Source organism: Caretta caretta, chromosome 7 (assembly GCF_965140235.1).
Source record: "Caretta caretta isolate rCarCar2 chromosome 7, rCarCar1.hap1, whole genome shotgun sequence".
In the NCBI taxonomy this organism is placed as follows: domain Eukaryota; kingdom Metazoa; phylum Chordata; order Testudines; family Cheloniidae; genus Caretta; species Caretta caretta.
Window position 1 is genome coordinate 45,993,493 of NC_134212.1, and position 24,955 is coordinate 46,018,447.

Here is a 24,955-nt window from a genome sequence, read left to right on the forward strand (position 1 = left end):
ACCAGACACTTCAGGCAAACTCACTGGTAAAGATAAACAGGTAAACAAATGTATTGACTCCAAAAGATAGATGTTAAGTGATTTATAAGTGATAGGCAAAAAGTCAGAGTTAGTTACCAAAATAAAATATAAGCATGCAGTCTAAACTCTCATCCCTATTAGACTGGGCAACATCTAAATTAAGCAGTTTTTCTCCCCCCACTGGATATTGCAATGCTTAATATACAGGTTTGTCTCTTAAACCTGGGCCAGTCTCCTCTGTTCGAGTCTTTCGTCTTCTGAGTGTTTTTGTTGCTTGCGACATAGGTGGGGGCAGGAGAAAGGCCAAGCAGTGGGCCCTTTGTGTTCTTCTTTATACCCTTAGCCCATGTGCTTGGAGCACACAAGTCCAGGCATGTCTGGCGGGCATTGCTGAGTCCCTAGGCAAGGTTCAGCAATTCCCCATGTGTGGCCTTATGCAGGTGAGTCATTGAATTGTAGCTCCCTTGCTGGACAATGGTTGTTGATAGGTTGTTTCACACCCCGCCTGGATGTTGGTTACTTTCCTTGCTGTTGCTTCTGGTGAGCTAATATCTGGCAGAAGCCCCAACTTACAGTATGTTTTAGTGACAACCATACAATACAATCTCATAACTTCATATGCACTAATGATATACATATTTAGCTAGAATAGTGACTTTTAGCAGATCATAACCTTTCCCCTGATACTTAACACGGCATGCTTTATATGCAAGATCACAATTATATATAAATGAGGAATATGGGGGTTACAGGGCCCTCCCCGATGTTATAGACTGTCACAACATGATATTACACATTGGTCCAGACTTCTACTGTAGGTACAGCTGTGGGAATGGCAGTACTACAGACATCTGTGGTATCTACATCCTCTTACCCACCTCCTGTTTGACTCTGCTTACTAATCTCCCAAATGTGGAATATAGATAGGGACTATCACTCGAAGAAGAAATAGAGGTTAATCACCTGTAACTGGATGTTCTTCAAGATGTGCGGTCCATATCTGTATTCCATTTGCCCTCCTCCATCCCCTTTGGTGTGGATTATGATTAGATTTGCAATAAAAAAAGGAACTGGAGTAGTGTTCTGCACTGCCCTTTATGTCCTCGGTTTAGAGCACAAGGAGAAAAAATTGCACATGGGCAGACCAAAGGACACTGCTTACTAAAAATCTCTGTAGCAGGCACATGGTGCACATGCATACCCCCTTGTGGAATACAGGTAAGGACCACACATCTCAAAGGAACTCTAGTTACAGGTAAGTAACCTCCATATACCCAGGTCATCCTGTTTACCCTTTTTTGAAAATTGTCATGTTAGCTTTCTTCCAGTCTTCAGAAACTTCTTCAGTATTTGAAAACTTATTGAAAATCAACATTAATTGTCCAGGGAGCTCCCTATCCAGTTTTTTTAAAATTGTTGGATGCAAGGCCATTATATAGGACCATTAATTTCAGTAGAGCTTGCTGATTTACCTTAGCTGAAAATCTTGACCCATGTGTTCTAGGCTCTTTACAAACATCTATCTATCTATTTATTTATTTGTATATCATATAACAGGGGTGTCAAACTCAATTTACCTTAGGGCCAGTGCCAGTCCTCAAATCCTCCCAGCGGACCAATAATGTCACTCATGCTACCAGAACCTGCCCCCCAAAAGCAAGGGGGAGTGGGTGCAGGCTCTGCAAGGGAGTTTGGGGCTGGGGGTGTGTGTGTGGGAAGGGGGAGAGGGTGCAGGCTCTGGGAGGGGGGAGGAGGGGTGGAAGTGGGGAGGGGTACAGGCTCTGGGTGGGAGTTTGGGGGCTGGGTATGTGTGGGGAAAGGGTGGGGGTGCAGGCTCTGGGTGGGGGGGCGGTGCTTACCTGGGTCTCCAGGGTGGGGCAGGCCCGGGGACCTCCACGTGCTGCTGCCCCAGAGCTTCCCATTGGCTGCAGGGGCGCTTGGGGTGGGGGCAGCGTGTGGAGGCACAGCCCTGTCCTGCCCTGCCCTGGGGCCACAGTGAGGGGCCGGCAGCCATGTGGAGCGAGCAGGCAGAAGCTGCTCAGTTCTGCTTCACTGCGGATGGTGAGTGAGGCCCTGGGCCATTGTAAATTACATGGGGGGAGCGCCCGGGGGCGGCAGGCTGGGCCAAGGGAGAGACCTGGATCCAAAATTGCTGGAGCCCCGCAGGCCACATTGGGGAGGTTCTTGGGTCGCAGATGGCCCATGGGCTGGGAGTTTGAGACCCCTGTTGTAGAACTTAGGAGCCCCAGTTGTGGACCAGGACTCCATTGTGGTAGGCACTGTACAAATATAGAACAAAAAGACTGTCTCTGCCCCAAAAATCTCAAAATTTAAGTATGAGACAAGAGAGAACAGATTGGTATAGATAGACAGACTGATGGGGGAATACATTGAGACAATATTGGTTAGTATCACAAGCTGTGGTGTCAAAATGCTAACCCAAGACCGTAAATAAGCGTAGTAAGACAGAGAACATAACATCAATTTAGATAGCATATAAAGGTGTGGGGGGAAAGGGTATAAGTTTTTTTTTGATACTTTAGATATTAGCCTCTGTAATTTCTATGGAACCTTCAGCCCTTACTTGACAATCCATTTTAAATCCATATCTATATATTTTACATCATTGTTACTACCTTTTTTCCCTTGATCTATCTTCTGAAATTTTGCCCCTTAAAATGGTAGACACGTCACCAAAGAACTTGTTCACCTTCCTTTTTGTGAAGTCTAATGGATTCTTCTGAGTATACAAAATGGCTTTTTTAGCACTCTGTATTTGGAAAGTGCATTTTTGTGGAGACCTGCCTGGGCTTATTTATCTCCAGGAGTAAGAATCAAGACAATGTGAGGTCTTTAAAAAAAGAAAATGATTTACCTATGGTTTGGCTACTCTCAAAATTATTTGACTAGATTCCTGCTTACCTGTCTGTCTTACTCTTAGAGTTTGGAAGTGAAAGATTTTCAGTGACTCCTTTTTGGTGTTCATCTGGTCATATGCCTGTTTGAAAATTATATTTAGAATTTGGGGACTCTTTGCATCCTGCTTTTCAGGAATTGAGGTGAAATATTCTGGGGAAACTGAGGCACTGGCACTTGGTGCGTCTTTGTAACACATACCTCAAGGTCCATCACACCTCTGCCCTTTCCTACTTATCTGCTCTTCTCTTTCCCTCCATCCCCTCTGCTTCACTAAGAACACCACCTTTAATCACCTATTTATCTGCTTCTCTCCCAATCAGATTTATACTTTCTTATGCTCCTTCCCTTAACCCTGGAACAACCTCCCTGAATTGATTTGTAGACCCTTTAACTTTTACTACATCAAATTCCTCCTCAAGGCCCACTTCTGTTGTGATGCCTCAGAGAAATTAGCTAACTCCTAATGGCCAGCTAGAGAGGCAGTTGCAGATAATTGTTACTTATTTAAACAATTTATACAATAGATTTTGATTATCTCTTTTATCCTTCTTCCCTCCTTTGCATGTAGCTTGTTTCTTTTTAGATCATAAACTCTTGGGGCAGTGTTTATGGACAAAATCTAGTATGTTGGATACACTATGAGAACATAAATAACAATTTTCCCAGTAATATCTGAGCACCTAGTTCTGAGCCTGAGACTCAGCTACTGATACCCCAAGTTATCTCTTCTATAACTAAAGGTGTTCACAAGAGCACAGAACCCAATAGCAGGGATCTAGTCAAATGATATATTCAAAATTGCCAAATTACATGCTAGTAATTTACCCTTCTTTGTTCTTTATAAGAGTGTTTTATCTTTCTGCATTAAAACATATTCTTTTAATTGTTTAGTCCTACAGTGCATAATCTGAGATTAATTCTCTGTTGATGGCAGGAAGCTTCATGGTAACATTACTACTTGGAAGTTGGTTGAACAGTCAGACACAGTATTATGTATAAAGTTTTTAAAATATCTTTTGTTGTGCTTAAGGGTTTCAGTTGCATTTATAACATTAGAGACTTGCAATAAGTTTTAAACCATAAATAAGGCACAACACTCTATATTCCAACTGAGTTTTATTGAGAGAGGATTTGTTTAGTGGTTAAAACTGAGAACATGGAGGCATGAGGTCTGTATTCTGTTCCCAGTTCTGTTACTATCTTGCGCAAACATTATCATTTTTCAGACTTTAATGTGGAAAGTTAGACACCTAAATCCATATTTAGACATCAGAAAATTTATTAGCATAGGGACAAAATCTAATAATCCATTCTTATAATAATTATAAGAAAAAAATTATATTTAAGTCACCTTTTAAAAAAAATTATACCCTAGACAAGTGTCAGTAGAATTTTTCAGATTGCACTACAGAAATGCAAAGATGTTTTCTTTACAGTTCCTTTAAATATAGTTATGATGATAAAAAGTGACATTAACATGTCAACTTCCACAATAAACTTGCTTCCTATGTATCTTCATGACATACAATATCTGTTTATCTTAGTGACAAAAAACAAGTATAGACTCTTTCTAGCATTGCAAAGCTAGGTATGGAAAAGTGAGATGTTTCATGCATAAACACAATTGGCAGCCAAATTCTAATTTTTGAATCTTTATTATGAGTGCTTGAGTAGGAGGCAGAAAATGCTCATTGTGATTTTGGAAACCAAGTTTGAGTTTTTAAAGAACTGTCTGTTAGAAAAATCGTCTTTTGATTTGTAAACTCCACAAATTTTATATAGAATCACTGAGAGAGAATTAAGATGGAACTTCACAATGTAACTTTTCTGAGTATCACTGCACTTAAGATAGTCTTAGCAGTGCTAATGCTGTGCGTTGTCAGTAGTAATAGATGATGCCATAGAAGCCTAGGAAATGGTCTGTATCTGGAACATAAAACATGGCAACAAGATTTAGTGGACAATAGACTTGTGCTGCATGTGATATGAGATCCTGCAACACATGATATCAAGTCTGACCAGGTACAATTAGCCCTTAGCCAGCTTTTATTATTATTACTATTATAAAAATTGTGTGTATATGTTTACTAAAATATCCTAGGTACAAGAGAGATTTACAGAATTTGTTCATGCAAGTGCAGTGTAGATCACTGCAGACAAACTGACAAGACTTCTGTTGCCTGGCAGCCCATGACATGATAGAGCGGCCTGAAGTGAAAGCTATAATAAGTTACATGAGAGACAACTAAAAACATAATGAATAGTTACAAATAATATCTGACTGATTTGAAGAGGGCTGATTAGCATGTTTGATTTATCAAGAAAAAACATTTTATTTTTATTATGAGATTACTCTTTTGACTGAAGTGTCCCCACTTTAATGACTAATGAACTTTGACAGTTTGTCAGAAAAGGTGGTGTTCAGGATCATGTTTCAAGCAATTCATCATTCAAGCAATTTTCTCTTTAAATAGGGTGGGATGTGGGGAATCCAGATACTGCTAGCATGGTAGTGAATTTTAGGGGTTTCTTCTTAGAAAGTTGAGAGAAAAAGGCAGAGAAAATTCACTGAAATTCACCAAAATGTGTGTAAACCCCTCTGTTGAATGGACCCTAGCAATCCCCAGATTCCTGATTTTAAAAAAAAACATTAATTATTTCAACCCTCACATTACTGTCCTCAGTCCCTCTTTTCAGAACAACCTCAACTCTTCCAGATTTCTCTCCTCCAGTACAGCTCTCCTTCTTTACTCCACTTTCATGGCTCCCCAGTCTTTGCTGTACTCTATAGCTTCTGGGCTGTCACCATAAATTCTTTTATTCCGACAGAGCCTCACCCACAACTACCCTTCTTTCTTCTCCCCTTAGGTGGAGATTAAACTTCTATCTTCCTTACATGGGCATAATCTTCTCAGCTCCCTAGCCATCAACATCTACCTCTCCTACTGACAATGGCTGAGAAGTAATCTGCTAAAGAACAGCATTGGCAGCTGCAGCCAAAAGAGACAGGGGATTGGAGTAGCTGATCACTAAGAGGCCCTTCTTTTCTTACAGTACTTCATGTGGAGCTCTGTGTGTTTGCCAAATCTATACTGCAGAATTTTCAGTAGAAATTACTCCTTGCAGCAGAATTGTGCTCCAGAATCTCATCTTTAATTTAAATTATATATTTGCTTATAATTCTGAAGACAACATTGAAAATGTTGTTTTAATTTAACCAATGTAGTGAGTTTTACCAATAACTTGAAACAATATCATGAGAGTTTTGAAGTGTCCCATTCATCTCAATAGGTTAATTTTGAAACCTGAATAAGACAATTTTAATGTCATGGTTCTTAACTATTATTTCACTGCTGATCATTTTCACAGAAATATGCAGCTAACTTGCTTATCCCACAGTCCCAAACTGTCTCCCACTCCTCCCTATGTGTCACCAGAAGCTTCAATTCTGTCCTCTACCCAACAGTATACAGCTCTAGTTTTGCCAATGACAAGTGCTGATACAATTAACTGTTACAAAAACAAAAAAGTATGGCATGTTGAAAACTGAAAATACTGGAACAATATAAAGTAAATTTAATTTCATATAAAATAAATAAAACAGATGCTATTTTGCTGACCACTGTTTATTAGTAGAGTTACTTAAAACCTCAAGTATTTTAATTTATCTGAAGCTGTTGCATAATTTCCACCCCAGTGCTGCAGAATCCAGAGACCTTGCCACAGGCTACACAGGGTGTTTACAGTCTTCTTCAGAACTTGATCAGTCTTTGGACATTGCCTGGGACTGCATGTACTTGGGACAGAATGGGAAAATTCATCATGTCAGAACTCTTGTCAGCTGTGCAGGATATGCTGTTAATAATATTTGTTTTTATCTTGAAAATGTGGCCTACAACTGAACACTGCATTAAATTCCAGAAATCTACAGTAATTGTTCTCTGGTTGCACAATATTACAAACAACTTAATTTCACAAGATTACAGTGTTTCAGAAGCTTAACAGTGCCATTTCCAGAGGATGGGCAAACCTTAGATAAGGAATTAAAATCTTCACATACTACTCAGATGGATGGGGCCATTGGTGTAGCGTTATGCAAACATCTCTTTCACAGTTATTTTCTTCTTCAGTATAGGGAACCCTCTACCCCAGCTTCCAAGGGTATTCAGTAGAGTAATCTTTCTTGACAAAGTGGCACGATATAACGTGTCTTTAGGAGACCATCAGGATGATTGTAGTTCAGCCACATTTGGCACTGCAGAACTACATAGCAGAGACAACCCGTGCCTGCCAATAGTGGGGGGGGGGCAGAGTGAGGGCAGCCAGCTTCAGCAGTGTTACTGAGCATGCTCAGTGTGTGTGAGCATGCTCACAGGCCAAGCAGCAAATCTGGGGGGAATGTGACCCTGCTTGCCCCCTCACCCCCCAACGTGTTGCCTCTGCTACACAGTAAGGTGTGCATAGAGAGTAAGAAATCTGGCTGATTGGGTCTTTTGAGGTCACTTCCATGGGCAAACAAAGGAACCAGTTATTTTATGTCTTATTAGGATAAAGCTATTTCTAGAGAACACATTGTGTCTCTGAACCACAGTCTACCGCGGGAGGAGCTGGATGAAGAGAGACTGGGCAATTTCTGCTCAGCTTTTAAGCCTGGATTCCTAAACTTTTGAAAGCTGATCCCTCCTTCAGGAAAATGAAAACAATTATATACCCCATTACAGTCTCATCATGTGTTGCGAAAGGCCTACATTTTTAATTTATACATCTTCTGTGTCCCCCTTCCCCTTTTCATTTGTCCACACACTTTTTGGCTCTGGAAAACACTGGTGTAAATATTCCTCTCCTTTCTTACATGCTTTGATGGGCATTAACATAGTTAATAATATTCACATCTGAAGAATCACCCATTACAAAGAATGGAACTTTTCACACCTCAGAGTTGTCAGAACTATTGTTTCTTCTAGTGCTGGTCCCTATGTATATTGCACACATGGATATGCATGCTCTCCATGCAGAGATGGAGATAGCAGCAAGCAGTGTCTGTTGGTCCGCGTCTTCACAGATGCTCTCCTTGTGCTCTAATCCAAAGGCATAAGTGGTGGTGTGGATTGATGCTTCTCCAGTTCCTTCTTACGACTGCATGGCTTGAGTTAGAATCCTCAGCATCCTCAGCTATCCTTGTTCTTTTCTGCATCTGTAGTGTGGATATTGTACATCATTATATAGCTTTTATAGTTTTCTAGCTTTAGAAGTTCATGGTTAGTTTAGTTCTTTCTGCTCTGGGAAATTTTTCCCCACAGAGAGAGACTATGCTCAGGGTTCTGGGGCTTAATAACTGTATTATCTGCCCCCATTACTTCTCTGTCAGTGATGAACATCAGCACTGCCTCTATTGTCTTGGAAAGCCTCGTGTTGCCTCCAAGTGCAGCATTTACTGCTCCTTCTCTCCCTCAACCCAGAAAGAAAGGGAGCTATGCTTGAAGGAACATCTCATAGAGAAGGAAGGCCATTACACCACAGTTGGACCCAGGCCAGGGAGATCCCCATGTGTAGCCTCAGTCTGTGAATAGTCTCCCTCCAACCACAAGCTCTGGGGCTGAGGTGGGGTCTGTTTTAAGACTAAAAACCCTCTCATGAGAGAAAGGGGCATGACCATAGACACAAGGACAGATCCCCTTCCAGATCTGCCTCTGAAAGAAAAGATGCCTTTCCAAGTTGGGCAAGTCCTCATGCATGAGTTTTAAGGACTTAAGCCTGCTTAAATCTTCCATTCAAGAAGGGAATGTGTGAAGGGGGGAAGGATCTGTTGGTACCGGCTCCATCTCACTGACCAAAAGACTGGAATCCGACAACTCTGTTTGGGAGTTCCATGTTGGATTTCCCTTCCATGGTACTACCTCAGCCAAGACAGGTCTATTCTCTTGACATCGCAGATCTGTTGGTACCAACCTCGGGTACTTCACGTACTCTGGGTTGAACTGAGACTTTTACTTCCATGGAGGATATTTTTGCATTCCCATACCCACAATCTCTTCTCTTCTCAGGTCCAATCCTTATTAGAGATATTCTTGCACCAGAGGTGACCACTTTAGGGAGAAACAGGTTATCCCTCAATACAAATGGGAGTATTCTACTGCTGGCATCCCCAGTAGAATATGACTCAACTTTCTCATTGGAAGAATATGACATTTCGTATGAACCTTCACCCTCCCTCCTAGAGAGACCAGCCTAGACAGATCATCAAGGAGGTTTTGGAATAATTCTCCTATCAGACAGTGTCTTGGAGGATACCCCCCCAGCCAGTTCACCCATCATATTCACCTTATTTTGGCCTCTGGGATCTGTATCCTGGGTGTCCCAGATCTCTGCAGGAATCACACTGACCATCTTCCCCAACTGGACCAGCCATGGTTACAACCAGCAGGGTAACTCAACACAATCCCAGTGCCACATTTTCCCAAAATCATGTGTACTGTAACACCCAGCCTTCTCCTGGTCAATTCAGAGAAATAATGTTTGGTTGTTCCTCTAAAGATGCAAAAGCACATCATTGCTTATTGATATAAATAGGGTAAATATACCCTTCCATTTAAACAAATGCCTCAGTTGGTTTATATTAATAGTAAAACAAGTTTATTAACAAAAGAAGATAGGATTTTAAGTGATTTCAAGTATGAGAGATAAAGTTAGAAAGTGTTACAAGCAAATAAAAGTGAAAAAGCATCTAAAAGTCTGTAACTAAGTCTAGCAAAGTACAGGCTTTGTTCAAGACAGTCTCTTTGAGCCAGGCTGACTTTCACTCAGTCAGGACCTTCCACAGAAGTACAAGAGGCTGTTTTCCCTTGCCTTCCTAGGTGAAAGATCTTTACCTATGCATGTTTATCACCTATATTCAATTTCTAGAGACCTCAACCCTCATTGGTTGAAGGACCCATCTTTCTCAGTTTGCAAGAGCTCTCTTCCCTTGTGTCTGTTTAATGATGGATGCCAAAGATGGCTTCTGTGTTTGGTTATGTCCTTCAAAAGTGAATGACTTTGTTTCAAGAGGCTGGATGACCTCTTGTTGTTCTTACCTTTCTGTGGGCTTCCCATCACCCTATGTGAAAATGGGACTTCCATTGTTTTGATTTCACCATGCGTAATTTACATATGAGACTGGTAAATAGCTGCCTTCTCTCCTGTCTGGGCGGGAACTTCTTCCTCCCTGTTTGACCACAGACTTCAAAATGTAATATTATTAAGTATCCATATTTCCTCATATAATGTTAATACATACATTTCACAGTTATGTTAATCACCAGTGTGTCATTAGCTTTCAGAAAATACCTTAATTTATATACTTTTATAATACAGTAATATTGTCAATTGCTTACCACTTGAGGTTCAGCCCTCGTCTTTATAGATCAATAAACCTTTGGAATGGATTTTTCCAGGGGATACCCTTCAAAATAAAGTTGATTCAAGTGGAGAGGAGGGTGAGATGGAGTCTTGTGGTGAAGGATGTACCATGCACTTTCTTCCCCCACTTGCTAGCTCAGGGGCGGGCAAACTTTTTGGCCCAAGAGCCACATTGGGTTTCTGAAATTGTATGGAGGGCCAGTTAGGAGAGGCTGTGCCTCCCCAAACAGCTAGGCATGGCCCGGCCCCTGACCCCTATCTGACCCCACCCGATGACTCCCCGGCGGCCCCTGCCCCATCCACCCCACCCCCGGCTGTCTGTCCCCTGACCTCCTCCGGACCCCCTGCCCCATCCAACCACCCCTTCTCCCTGGCTGCCCCCAGACACCCCGCCCCTGACTGCCCCCCGCCGCCCCATCCAACCCCCGCTCCTTCCTGACTGCCCCCCCGGGACCCCTGCTCCCATTCAACCCCCCCGTTCCCCGCACTCTGACTGCCCCGACTCCTATCCACACCCCCGGCCCCTGACCATCCCCCAAACTCCCCTGCCCTCAATCCAACCCCCCTTTCCCGTGCTGCCTGGAGCACCGGTGGCTGGTGGCACGGCTGCATCAGGTCAGGCAGCCACGCCGTGCAGCACAGAGCACCAGTTCAGGCCAGGCTGTGCAGCTGCGCTGCCCCAGGAGCTCGCAGCCCAGAGCATTGCGCTGGCGGCGCAGTAAGCTGAGGCTGCGGGGAGGGGGAACAGCAGGGGAGGGGCCGGAGGCTAGCCTCCCAGGCCAAGAGCTCAGGGGCCAGGCAGGATGGTCCTGCGAGCCATAGTTTGCCAGGGGCCAGGCAGGATGGTCCTGCGAGCCATAGTTTGCCCACCTCTGTGCTAGCTTAATAGCTTTGTTTACCTAATATGTAAAAATGGACCCTCGTTGTCTCTGCTTGAACTTCGGGCTTATCAGAGAATCAAATACACATTCTTTTGTCTAAGGCAAGCCTGTTTACCAACTACCCCTGACATGCCTGGTTTAAACACACTTTAGTCATAATTCTAGCATATATCCATAACTCTTAATAACCACCATGTACAAACATCACACAAGAATATTAATGATCAATGAGTTATTAGTTTTCATGTGATACCTCACAAGGTGTATTTTCTACAAAGATTATTATAATAGCGTGTACAGTGTGAATACAGGGATTTTTAGTGTTGCACGCACCCAGCACCTATTTCCTTGAGGGAACAGTGATCCAGATTACAGCACCCCAGGTCAATTCAAGGGTGATAAATGACTTGACCTTCTGGGTTGGAACATTTTCTCATCTGCCAGCTTCCAATTTAGGATCACGAACTACCAGGCCCTGTTAGTGAAATATGATTTCACAAATTATACTAAATTTGTGGAATTCAAAGAAAAACTTCTCCTGTAGGACAGGACCCAATTCCAAGCACTCATTGATGAAGGCAGTCTGGTGGCTAAAACATTCGTACAGGAAGCAGTAGTAGATGCAGCCAATTTTATATCTAATGCCATTGCCACAGCCATTGTCGAGAGATTCAAACAGTTGCTTCACTCTTCAGGGTTCTCTAGGGAGGTCCAAAATACCATAAAGGGCTTACTCTTTGATGAGACCAGTCTTTTCAGTGAGAAGACAGATGAGTCACTTCATTCCCTCAAGGACTCTAGGACAACCCTCTACTCCCTGGTCTTTTATACACCATGGTCAAAGAGGAAGCACCACAAACAAATGTACAGACACAGACCCTGTCCTCAGGCATTTTATCACCAATGTTCTCACAGGCCACCCTGTAAAAAGGTAGAGTATGCACAAATATACAGCTTTCTCAACCTCAACTACTGCTGCGCAATCTCACCCACCAGGGTTTTTTTTGACAGGACGCTCAAGAACTGCTTACCACTATCAATGACATTATATACTGCTCTCCAAACATTTGGTGGCCCTCTCACCCTCTTCATATATAACTGGAGGGCAATAACAACAGACAAGTGGTTACTAGAGATCATCCACTTTGGCTATCGATTTCCACTCTCCTTCCACTCACAGAGCCCCATCCTGACCCCTCTACAGGGACCTCTCTTATGAAGTGATTCTCTATCAGGAAGTGGGTTCTCTCCTCCAGTGAGGAGCCATAGAACAAGTACCTCCTCAGCGTTAGGGGAAAGCATTCTATTTACCATACTTTCTAGTTGCCAAGAAAAATGGAGGCTGGAGTAAAATGTTTGTATTCACATGTCAGAATTAAGAATGATTACACTGGTCTTGATAATCCCCTCCTTGAAAGTTTTTCCATTCTGACTAACCACAGCCCCCAGGGTCTTCACAAAGGCCTTATCTGTGGTGTTGACCCAGATGAGATGAAATGGTTACACTGTCTTCCCATACCTGGATGATTGGCTGCTTATGGGCAGATCTAGTTAGGACGTCCAGTCAGCAACCATCTTTTTACTGAGTTTCCTGGCATCCTTGGGAGTCTGTGTAACATCCTACTTTGACTCCCAGGAGGACTATAGATTTTATCGGGTCAACCCTAGATTAAATCTTAGCAAGGGGTCTATCTCCCTATGGAGAGATTCCATGCCATGAACTCTTTAATAAGAAAAGTCAGTCTTGATCCTCAAACTACAGTCATTGTTTGTCTGTGTGTACTGAGCACAGTGCCCTCATGTACTTATGTAATGCTGTTTGCTAGACTCTGCCTCCATTGTCTGCAGGTCCAGCTCAACTCTGTTTACTCTTGAGACAGTGACTACATGAAAACTAGGGTATCAGTTCCCACCAAATTGCAGCCTCTTTGGTTTGCTGGACAAAACCAGAGCAAGTGTGTGTGGGAGTATCTTTCATTCCACCCCAACCAGTGTGACCATTATCACAGATGCATCCTTCATAGGATGGGAAGCTCCCTGGGAACTTATGCTAAGCAAGGCACCTGGACCCCTCAAGAAGCTAGCATGCATATCAACCTTCTAGACCTCTTCGGAGCAGTCTGCCTCGCCTGTAATGCATTCCTCCCACTGGACAACTGTCTTCTACATAAACAGAGTGGAGCAAGATTGCTTTCTCTGTGAGTTGAGGCAGTCAGCTTATAGAACAGGTGCATCAGAAACCACATAGCACTCATGTCAACATATCTTCCAGGGACACAGAATTCTCTGGCAGGCAATCTTAGCAGACATTTCTCCACAGAACATAAATAGGAGTTATACAATGCCATCTTGAGTGAGAGATTCACCCAGTGTGGAATACTATCCTGGGACCTGCTCACTTCCCAGACAAAGAATAAATTCAGCCTTTATTGCTCCAGAGCAGCTCCGGCCAGGGGTTCTAAGGGCGATGTGCTTCTCCTGTCCTGGACAGACTACATGAAGTACACGTTTCTTCCCATTCTACTACTACTACAGGTACTGAGAAAGATTGACTCGAGTTTTCTCATGATTATTGTCATCGCATCCAACTTGCCCAGACAGTTCTGGTTGTCAGATCTTCTACAAATACCAGCCCATCTTCCCATCAGCATCAGATCCTTCCCAGATCTGTTGACCCAGGAGAACAGCACAATCAGACATCCCCATCGAGACACTGTGCACCCCACAGTGTATTGTTTGGATGGGCATCAGACCTAGAAACTTTCCTGTTCAGAGAACATCCTGGCTATTCTCAATCAAAGTAGAAAATGCTCCACCACAAAATGCTGTCTGGCTAAATAGAGATGCTTCTCCACCTGTGGGCAACAGAACCATTTCTGTTCAGGGGCTATGGTCATTCCTGTTGTTCTTGACTACATCCTTCCTCTTAAGATGTCAGGCCTTTCTGTTAGCACTCTGTGGGTCCACCTAGCAGCAATCAGCGCCTTTAATCCTCCATTTGAAGGATATACTTTTTTTCCCCTCACCCAGATTAGTCAGATTTCTGAGAGGCCTCATTAGAGCCTTCCCATCCCTTATGAAGCCAGCACCACAATGGGACTTCAGTCTTGTACTTTCCACACTTACCAGAGCTCCCTTTGAGCTGTTGTCACTTGTTCCAAATCCCATCTCTCTATGAAAGTAGTCACCTTCCTAGTCGCCATCACATCAACGAGAAGGGTTAGCGTATTAGGAGAGCTGATGGCAGACCCACCATATTTCTTAAGGAGAAGGTTTCTTTTCATCTCCATCCAAAATTCATTCCTAAGGTGATCTGAGTTTCACATGAATCAACTGATTTTCTTTACCAACCCTCATGCTTCTGGGGAAGAGAGGAGACTTCACTCTCTTGATGTCAGACGAACTTTGGCTTTTTACCTACAGAGAACAAAACCAATTAAAAAAACATCTAGGCTTTTTGTTGCTATAGCAGAATGAACATGGGAATAAGCATTACTTGCTCAGACACTAAGTAGATTTCTGAATGTATCCTTCTTCGCTATCAGTTGGATTATCTCACCCCATGGGTAAGAGCCCATTCCACTAGAACATAGGCAACTTCAGCAGCATCATTTGGAGCTGTACTTATTCTGGACGTTTGTAAGGTGGTTAGCTGGATTTTCATCCACACTTTCAGAAAGCATTACACTTAGTCCAGGTCTCTTCTGCAGATGCAACATTTGGAACAACAGTGTTAGTCTTCTATACCAGCTGTATCCTCGCACCCTCCTACTCTCTGAATACTGCTTACTAATCACCAATGTGTGGAACACATATAGGAACCAGCACTCGAAGAAATGGAGGTTATTCACCTGTAACTGGAGGTTCATAGAGATGTGTGAACCCTATCTGTATTCCACTACCCACCCTTCTTCCTCTCTGCTGTGGATATTGTTTGATTTGCAGTAAGAAGAGGAACTGGAGATGTCAGTCAACACCACCTTTATGTCCTCAGATCAGAGCACAAGGAGAGCAACTGTCTAGGCATGGAGCAACAGACACTGCTTGCTTACAGAGCACCAGTCTCAGGTTCATAGAGCCCGTGTATACATGTGTGGAGTACAAACAGGGTCATAGGGACCACACATCTCTAAAAACCTCCTGTTATGAGTGAATAACCTTTATTTCAGGCTCTCTCAAAACTCAGGCAGACATTACTTCATTGGTTACAAGTGGGTCACGTTGTCAAGGTTTTCTGCACAATTGTAATAGCTAGAGACTTGCAAGAAATCTGAAACTGGAGAGCAATTGAGAAGTCTGTCCATGCATTCTGTCTAGTGATTCACACACCTCTGGGGAAGAGGGTGCGCCCCACACTTTGGGGAACACTATTTTGCTGGAAGCAATGTGTTCCTGTGCTGTGTGCCCACTCAGGTACTCTAGTTTGGGGAACAGGGTCATAGCCCTGCCCAAGCCCATACCTCCTGCCTCCTTGGGGTAGTCTAGTGCTGCCAGTAGTGTTGTACTCATGCATAACCCTTGTTCTCACATGAGTGGAAGTAATGGGATTATGCTGGCCCCTGAACAGTGATTCAAGGCTGGTGGGAGATGCCTTGAGCCCTTTCCCCTCTCTCTGCCAATTTGTAGAGGGCTGTCTGTCTTGTGGCCCAATTATTTATAAATGTGATGTTATTTTAAAAGCATTAACACCATTACTTTACCTTTTCTGGTTTTTTTTCTGTTTTTCCTTTGGCTTTTTGTATTCAAAGCATGTATCTTATACAGGAAAAAAGGGAGGAATAGTTTTTATATCACTTTGTACTGGCTGAATGGCTAGAGTAGCTCAATATGTATATTTAGTACACTTTTTTTATATACTGGCAGAATCATTTCTGTCATTCTTTCTGTGTACTGTCACCAGGGAGAGAATGCAATGACTAAACAGATTCTGTGTGCTGTATGAAAAACTAAATCTTCTCTAGGGCATTCATCTGCCCTGGAATTCATGTCATTTCTTACCCGTTCTGAGAATGAGATGTAAAATTTGCTCCCTTCTTAATGTTTGTTTTTGCTTTGTTAGGGTATCTCTTTAGTGGAAACTGTATAAAATTCATTTTTCATTACTTAAAGTAATAAACTGCAGTTGTCATCTCTATTTTGTGTGAGACATTTCTCACTGGTTTGTGTTTTTGGAAGTTCATAATTCTCTCTATATAGTGCTTTTATAACCAAAAGGAAATTTATACCTGTATATTTTCAAGTCCTTGTGTTACTCCATTCAACAAAACCACCATTTTATTCTTCCAGATATAATAGGTATTTCTTCTTCGAATAGCGTCCCTATGGGTGCTCCACTGTAGGTGTGTTTGTGTCCCTGCGCTGCTGATCGGAGGACTTAGGTAGCAGTGTTTGTTAGGCCTGCACATGCGCTGACCCCCCTCATGCTGTGCCATGAGGCTAGTCAGCGCAAGAAGGCTAACCCCCTCAATTCCTTCTCAACCACTCCTAACAAGAGACATAGCAATTCACAGTCCATTAAAACTATCACTTTAATTTACATATCCATAGTTAATCTCCTAGTTTATAGTTATAGTTTTGTTTTCTAATTTTATCCTTGAAAATGAAAATAAAAAAAAAAAAGACTTTAATTTCTTTTCCCGCTCTTTTTTTCCTGCCAGGGACCCTTCCATCCAGTGGGGTATGCCCGGGCTTTAAGGAATATCTCACTTGCAATGAGACCATCCTGATTGCAGACAAGCACTTAGTACATTCGCTGCCTCAGACTGAGAGCTTGACAGAAGATCATCTTCATGGTGGCTGCTCTCAGGCCTGAGTCACCTGGCAGACGTGAATCTTCCCCTCAGCCCTCTACATCTAAGGGCGGTGGGTTGAAGAAACAAGCTGCAGACTCCTATCATAAATAATCTATTAAATGGGTGGGAAGTCCCCACAGTGAACCCTGACATAACTGTAAGTAGCGCCTACCTGCAAGCAGGCAGATGAAAAATACTATGTGCCTGCCAAGGAATTTGAATTCCTTTTTTTCCATTGACCACCCAACTCCATTGTGGTGGATGCCATCAACTCCTGCGGCTGCAAACACCAGTCAAGGGCTACTCCTAGTGAGAGGGATTGGAAGTGCCTGGACCTTTTCAGAAGGAAAGCGTACTCCTCAGCCACTCTTTCATTCCGTATTACCAGCTACCAGGCCCTCACAGCAAAGTATGACTACATAAACTATTCAAAACTGAATGACTTCATTGAATGGGTGCCAGAGTCACAATTTGACCAATTTAAGCCCATTGTCCAATGGGCCAGTTAGTGGCAAAGACATGGGTGCAGTGTGCCGTCAATGCAGCTGACACAGTGGCTAGCTCCTTTCTACAGCTGTGGTTGTGTGACAGGTGTTTTGGCTCCACCTGTCGGGCTTCCCAAAGGAGGTGCAGTCTATTGCAGAAGACCTCCCATTTGGGGGCACAAAGCTCTTTGTCGAGAAGACTGGTGCCTCCCTTCACACCTTGTAGGACTCTAGGACAACTTTCTGCTTGCTGGGCATCTATACGCAAAATGCATTAATTTATAAGGGGTCTCACTGTAATTAGCACATATTATCAAGGTGACATACCAAAGGATAAAACCCTAGGCCCACTGACAGATGGAATAAAATAAGAAATATAAAGGGTTGAGGCTTTCGCTTCTCTTTTATACACTTGGGCCCAAATCTCTCTTATGACCTGGACCCAAATAGCTTTTTTTGGCCTGCACCATTGGAGAGATAATAAAAGGAAAGGAAATGACATGTGGAAATACCCCCAGCACATGGGGCTTCCTGGCTGATGTAAAGCTGTCAGAACGACTGTGTTCTGGCTCTCAGCAAATGGCTGGCAGAGATAGGGATGGGGTGTATCCCGAGGGCTACTGCATTCCAGCTGTCTGTGCTCAGATGACTGGGAGCCCTTAGGAGACCATGGCCTGGTCAAGCATTAATTAGAGCAGTCTAACTTAATCTCAGGTGTGGACATGTCCCTGGGAAAGCCCAGAATACAGGAAGCACAGAGGTGGTTTAAAGGCCCTTTTGCCCCTTCCATTCCTGCACTGATTTCAGTAACAAAGGAACTAAGAATTAGGCTCAAAATCTTCTCAATATGCAGCTTATGTGTCATTGTCCAGATTTCCTAGCTAGCTAAAGCTTTTACTGGTTCCAGTGTTGCTTGCAGATGAGCACATAATTCCAAAAGCATATCTATGGAGGCAGTAATTTGGAGTACCCAATTTACTAAAAAACAAAAACAAAATCCTAGTGTATTTAAACTTAGCAAAGATCGCATTCCTCACTGAGTACTATGAATATGCCGACAATTAAGTTTTAAAGTAAAACTGTTTTTAACTATGTAATGCAGATCTCTGAAATTTTTGTTAATGAAAAGTGTGGATTTTTTCATCTTCACATAACTTAAAGATAGCTGAACAGACTTTGTTCAGGGCTGAGACCAAGCATTAAAAATGTCATTTTAGTACATATTTGTTAAAATTAAGAATCTTTTTTAAAATATTGGATTAGAGTGGAATGATCTTTCCAGTGTCTCTTCACTGATGCAGACAACAGACAGCTTCTCCCCAGAATAAATTGCCTTTATAATCTCAAGTCTCGGTTAGTGCCATGTGCTTTACCATACACTATTCTTGAAAAGCACACAGAAGATTCAGCTAGCGTGTAACATAACAGCTTTTGAATGAGTCATACTGTTTATCAATGCCAGCTCAGCTCTGCATTAGCTATATCTGCTTCTGAGAGTACAGCTTGAGGTGAGGTTTTCAGTTGATAAAGACTTAAATTATATGTTTTCTAAAGGATCACCTTTCTCCCTCTGTTCTGTCAGGGTAGTTATGATCTTCTGGGTTGCTCTTGCTGATAGGGATCATGAACTTTCCAGAATTAGCTTTCTCAGTCTTTCAGAGCCCTAGTTGACAATCTTCAGGGTGCAATATAAGATACAAAGGCTCAGACCTTCCTTTATTAGTATAAATACTATTATTCTTTTCTTTTCTTTCTTACACATTCAAAAGTTTTTAACAAGAAACACAGCAAACTGAAGGTGTGCTCACAATCTAAAAGAAGGACTTTGTAGAAAATTGAGAAATAAAACACAAAATTTTTCAAAAGACATTCCAGGTGTGCAGAGGATGAAAGAAAGCACAGAGACTTTTCTGAGAAGATGAAATGGATATTGTTGCTGGCATCAAGGATGGATTATTTTGTGAGGGTTTGGGGGAAGACAAGGGTGCTGATTTATGCCAGGGCTGCATGCAGTAGCGCAGGGGTGGTCAACCTGTGGCTCTGGAGAAGTTAATATGCTGCTCCTTATATATGCATCGATTCCAGGGCTGGGGCTACAGGCACCAACTTTCCAGTGTGCTGGGGGGTGCTCACTGCTCAACCCCTGGCTCTGCCACAGGCTCTGCCCCCACTCCACCTATTCCCGCCCCCTCCCCTGAGCCTGCTATGCCCTAGCTCCTCCCCCTCCACCCCCCCCCCCCGAGCCTCCTCCACACCACAAAACAGCTGAGCAGGAAGTGCGGGGAGGGAGGGGGAGGCGCTGATCGGCAGGACTGCCAGTGGGCAGGAGGCACTGAGAGTGGGGGGGGGGTGGAGGGAGAGCTGATGGGGGGGCTGCTGATTATTACTGCGGCTCTTCAGTAATGTACATTGGTAAATTCTGGCTCCTTCTCAGGCTTAGGTTGGCCACCCCTGCAGTAGTGCCTTAAAAACAAGGACAAGAAGTTTGAACTTAGTTCACAGTGCAAAAGGAAGGTGGTAAAATTTCTGAAAGAAAGGGATGGAGGTGTGTGAGGTATTTTAAGAGATGAGTGAGAAAGATGAGTTGGCAGTGGTAATGTGGACAATTTGGAGGGAAAGACAAATTTAATATAGAAAAGACCTGTTACAAATAGTATGTAGTAATCAAGTAAGGCAAATGACTGAGATATAGAGCAGCGATTTAGCTGATTGGATGGAAAAGTTGTGAAGGAAAAAGGGACAGGACTTGGTCCTTTGTTTGAACATAGAACTAATTTTAACTACTTGGTTGGATTAGAATCGTAGACTTTAAGGTCAGAAGGTGGTGTTTTTAACTGCGTCTTTGTTTTAGAGTTTACTTTGCAAGTGTATATGTATTTTAACTGGTGAGAGGTACCCAGGAACCCTTGGGTGCCATTTATGAATCTTTAAATAGTTAACGCTAACTAGAGCATCACTTTGATAATATAAAAACTGACGAAAAATTTTATATAAAAATATTCCATCTTATTTCTCCATTTTTATGGCTTAAATTGTCAATACCATTTGATAAAATTGAGCTTTGTCAGTGTCTCTATTATAGTAACATATTAATTGAGCACTGCTGTATAGGGACAAAACATCACATTCCTCCTTACACTTTTACTCTTCTAATGAAGCTTAATTGGTCATTCCCATTGTTTCCTTTTTCCCACTGGTTTTTGTGCTGCCTTCCATGCTTCACTGTACATTTAGGATATCTTCTCTATTCTAAGTGTGTCTTCATTCAAAGTTGTCCTGAATATTCTGGGTGAGATCCTGAATCCTGCTTCGACCCCTTTACACTATGCTGGAGTGGCATAAAGTAACCCTAAAAGGTCCTGGTCATGTTTAGGGAGGGGGAAATAAGGGAAAAGGTAAGAAAGCTGCCTCTTGCAAACCCTCTTGTGAGCACCGGTGTTGGAGAGTGCTGGAGTGAGGCTGGGATTATGAGGGACATGTCAGGGATTAGGCATGCACCATGCAGCACTGTGGACATTTCAGGCAGCTCTGCATCCCGCAGGGCAGACTGGGGAAGCTGCTGTAATTTAGACAGGCCCCCAACAATATTCTTAAATTATGCTGGTGTCCTTTCCAGCTTCCAGAACAGCCCAGAATCAGGAAGCCAAAGGTTGCTAATAGACCCCTTATACCCCCACCCTCCTGAGTGGAGAGTTCTGTGCTGCCCGGAAAGCGCTAATCACTGCCAAACAGCTGTTTGGCGGCAGGAAGCACTTGGAGTTACGCAGAGGAGCGGGGACATGGCGCGCTGAGGGGGATGTAGGGCAGTGGGTGAGGGGAGCTTGGCGGCTGCAGGAAATAACTCCGGGGGGGCGAGGATCTTGGCAGGCCACAGCAAATAACTCCGCGGGCTGCATACAACCTGCCGGCTGCATGTTTCAGACCCCTGCTCTAAATCTTCCAAATATTCTTCTGTGGCTTGTGTGTTTAGATTGTAAGCTCCTTGGGTAAGCGACTGTTTTTTCCTTTGGCTATTGGTCAGTACCAAATAAAATTTGAGTGCTTTAAAATAATATTATTGTAATTTAGTGAGAAATTGTATTAATTGCAGTATATTTATAGATATTTCTCTGCTGGCTTCCTTCCAGGCCTCAGTACCTCTAAGACATGTATTGTTTCAAATGACTAATGATGGATAGGTCAACTTAAATAATTGTTTTGTGGGATATGTTGATTATATTTGATAGTGTTAGTCTGCATGATTTTTGCTAGTTTTGAGTTACCGTTGTCAATTGATGCATGAGATACAGTTCCATAGGTAATGTTGAGTTGAGTGTTGCACTTAAAGTTGGAATTCAACCTCTTTATTATTCATGAAAAAATACAGCATATCCTCCCTTGGCCAAAATTACACCACTTAAAATTTCAGTAATGCATAAACTTTGGGAGAAAAGTCAAGTAAATTTATTAGATAATTTGAGCTATAATTAATTTTATTCGGGATTGCACACTTCATAGCTCGTGTGGGCTGAGCTTATTGCCCATGCCAGGGGCTCCTTGCATTCCTCCATTCCTCTCCACAAGCTCCCTGTGTGCCATCCTCCCATCCCCTTCTGTTTCAGGGACTCCCTGTAATTCTCCCAATCTCCCCACTGCCAGGGGTTCTGTTTGCCTCCCATTTCCCACCTCCTCCCATACCAGGATCCCCATTCTCCCTCCAGGCACCACCATTCCTATTTCCCCCCATGTTGCCTGTTCCTCCTTTTCCCCCACCCATACTAGGATCCCCCCATTTCCCTGCCCATCGGGGGGGTTCTGTTAACTCTCCCCCATTCCAGGGTCCCCCATTGCATTGTGTTCCCCCATTCCCATTTTCCCCCATACTAGGGTCCCCCAATCTCATAGGGTCCCCCTATGTTGATATTGACCTAAATGTTTTTCATTCTTTTGATTGTGATAGACAAGTTTTGGGGACCTTTGCCTGTGTTTTTAGTTTATACTAGGTACGCCAATTAAATTCTGGACCTTAGTACCTTAAGAGTTACAGAAGGGACTTTCAAAAATGTTTGGTATGAGCTGAACTCTGCTCCCAGTGAAGTCAATGGCAAAATTCCATTGACTTCAGTAGGGCCAGGATATCACCCTGGGAGTTTTACCATTGACTGTAAGTGGAGCAGCGTTAGACCAATGCTGAATACTTCTAAAAATCTTACCCTGTGTGCATCCCACCCTTAGGTGCCCAAATATGGGCTTAAGAGCCTAACTTTAGACTCCTATCCTTGAACTTTTTGGTCTATGTGCATAAAAGAGTTTACAGTAATTTTGTTTATGTGCTAAAGGTCTAAATAACTTCTAATTATTAAAAATGAAGAAAATTTATTTTAGTATCAAGATTTTATGCCATTAAGAGAAAAAATTCTAAAAATACAGTTTTTACCCTCTGATGCGTATGCTTAATTATAAGTAGTCCCATTGAAGTCAATGGGATGATACATGTAACTAAAGTTATGTACCCACTTAAGTGTTTGCAGACAGCCTCCTACTAGTGGCATTAAAACAAACAATATTTATAATTTAGTGTATATTATAAATTTTAATCTAAAGATGCTATAGAGCAGTTTTTCAAATTAGTTTTAGAAAGACTGAATCTGATTTAAATCAATTATTGCGGGGGGGAATCAAGTGATTTCAGTTGGTTTGTTTTAAATTGCTCCATCCTGAAAGGTACACTTTCAAGAGTAGGATGGAATTACATACATATAAATTCATGTTTTTGCCCTTCTCTTTCTGTGATTTAGGCCTCAGGTAAGAAAACAGTACCTAATTCTGCCTTGTGGTCCATGTACCTTTCTAGTACTGCTAAAATATAGCAATCAGCATACAATTCAATTTCAAGATTTACAGTTGATTGCCTTTTTGTGGCCATAATACTTAAAATAGAAGTTGTTCTAGAGTTTTTTTTACTTTTTGAAGCAAAACAAACTGCAGAAAAAACGGAATGGAATGACTGTGACAACCTGGAAAAGGAACCAGGAGTTTGTATTTTATTTATTTTCTGGAAGCATCATGACATTGAGGAATATATGGGGAAAAGAGTGATTCTTTTGTGAGTTTTTTTTTCGTGGATAATTGATGAAAATCTCATTTGATTTTTTTAATCTCTCTCTCCCCTCCCCACCAAAATGTACTTTTACAGAAGCATAAGATAGATCTTTTCTACAAACTGCGCCATGTGATGAATGAACTCATTGACCTGCGTAGACAGCTGCTGTCAGGTCACTTGACACAAGATCAGGTGCGAGAGGTCAAGAGACACCTTACAGTGCGACTGGATTGGGGTAATGAGTAAGTACAAGTACCATCCAAGTGCCATCTGTTTTAATTAAAATGGAATGTTTTTTGTGTAATGGAATTTGCAAACAGTTGAACTATCTTCAAGTTGTTGGCAACTGAAACCAAATATCACTTTTTACATTCTGAGTTTATGGCGTACCTCCTCCCCCATAGATATACATACAGTAATTAAAAATTCTAAAAATGTATGATTTGCTTCTATTATTAATTCCTTTCTGAAGGAGTCTGTATTTTTCAATGTGTTTTAGGCCTTTTCGTTTAAGTTGTACAGTGAATATTAACTCTGAGGTATTCTATACATTGTAATTTATCTGCATTATTATTATTATTATTATTACCATTTTGCCATTTGAAAAATTGTTACTGTCAGTGGAACAGCTGTACATTTGGGTGACACTGTAGAATAGCCAGAACTGGCACTGTCTGATCAAATGATTAACACTGTGGAGCTGAGGCTTATAGTATTCAGATTTAATTTTGTTTTAGGTCTTGTAATCTGTATAATTCTCTGCTGATGCTTTCTCAGATTTTGTGCCCAGATTTTGATGATCAGTCCTGTTGTAAAGAGGTGGCCATTTGAATCTTCTTTTTATGGAGCCAAAGGGATTTACAGTAATTTAGAGTTGAATATGGAATTATAATTAATTACTTAACAAAAAAACTAGCCCTATCCCAGAATCGACTCTTGGAAAACAACAAGGAAAAAGCTTGGCTTGCCTAGTTCTAAGGCCAAGTTCCATGAACAGATATGTTATGCGTGGCATGCACATGACCTTTTCAGAGGAAATGTCACCCCCTTAGGCTTACAACAACCTTTCTTCAACCAGGATGATGGATAAGTTATAATTAAAGTACAGAGTAAAATTCTGTGTAAGTTACCAAAAACAGAAAAAAAATCAAATTTTCCTCCCTAACTTATTCTAGTCGTGTCCACATTCCTTGAACACCTGTGTCAGGACTCCCATGGAGAAGAGTACTGGAATGAACTGTCAAAAACTCAGCTGGCCTCTCTTCTTAAATTAATATATTAGTCTCTTCTTAGCTGAAAAAGAGGCTCTGAAAGATGTAGACTAACAGAATTACTTAAGTGATTGTCTTGCATTTTAACTCCCACAAATGTAAATGG

General features: G+C 42.2%; 1 protein-coding gene across 9 annotated transcripts in view; it reads left to right on the top strand.

Annotated features, from left to right (window-relative positions):
- The window catches only part of DOCK3 (dedicator of cytokinesis 3), a 609,762-nt gene that overhangs the window by 280,906 nt on the left and 303,901 nt on the right, over window positions 1-24,955 (top strand). For all 9 annotated transcript variants that reach the window (XM_048858121.2, XM_048858128.2, XM_048858122.2 and 6 more), the window contains exon 6: window positions 23,672-23,820. In XM_048858121.2, the coding sequence (XP_048714078.1) occupies window positions 23,672-23,820 (149 nt within the window). The remainder of the gene's footprint in view (window positions 1-23,671; window positions 23,821-24,955) is intronic.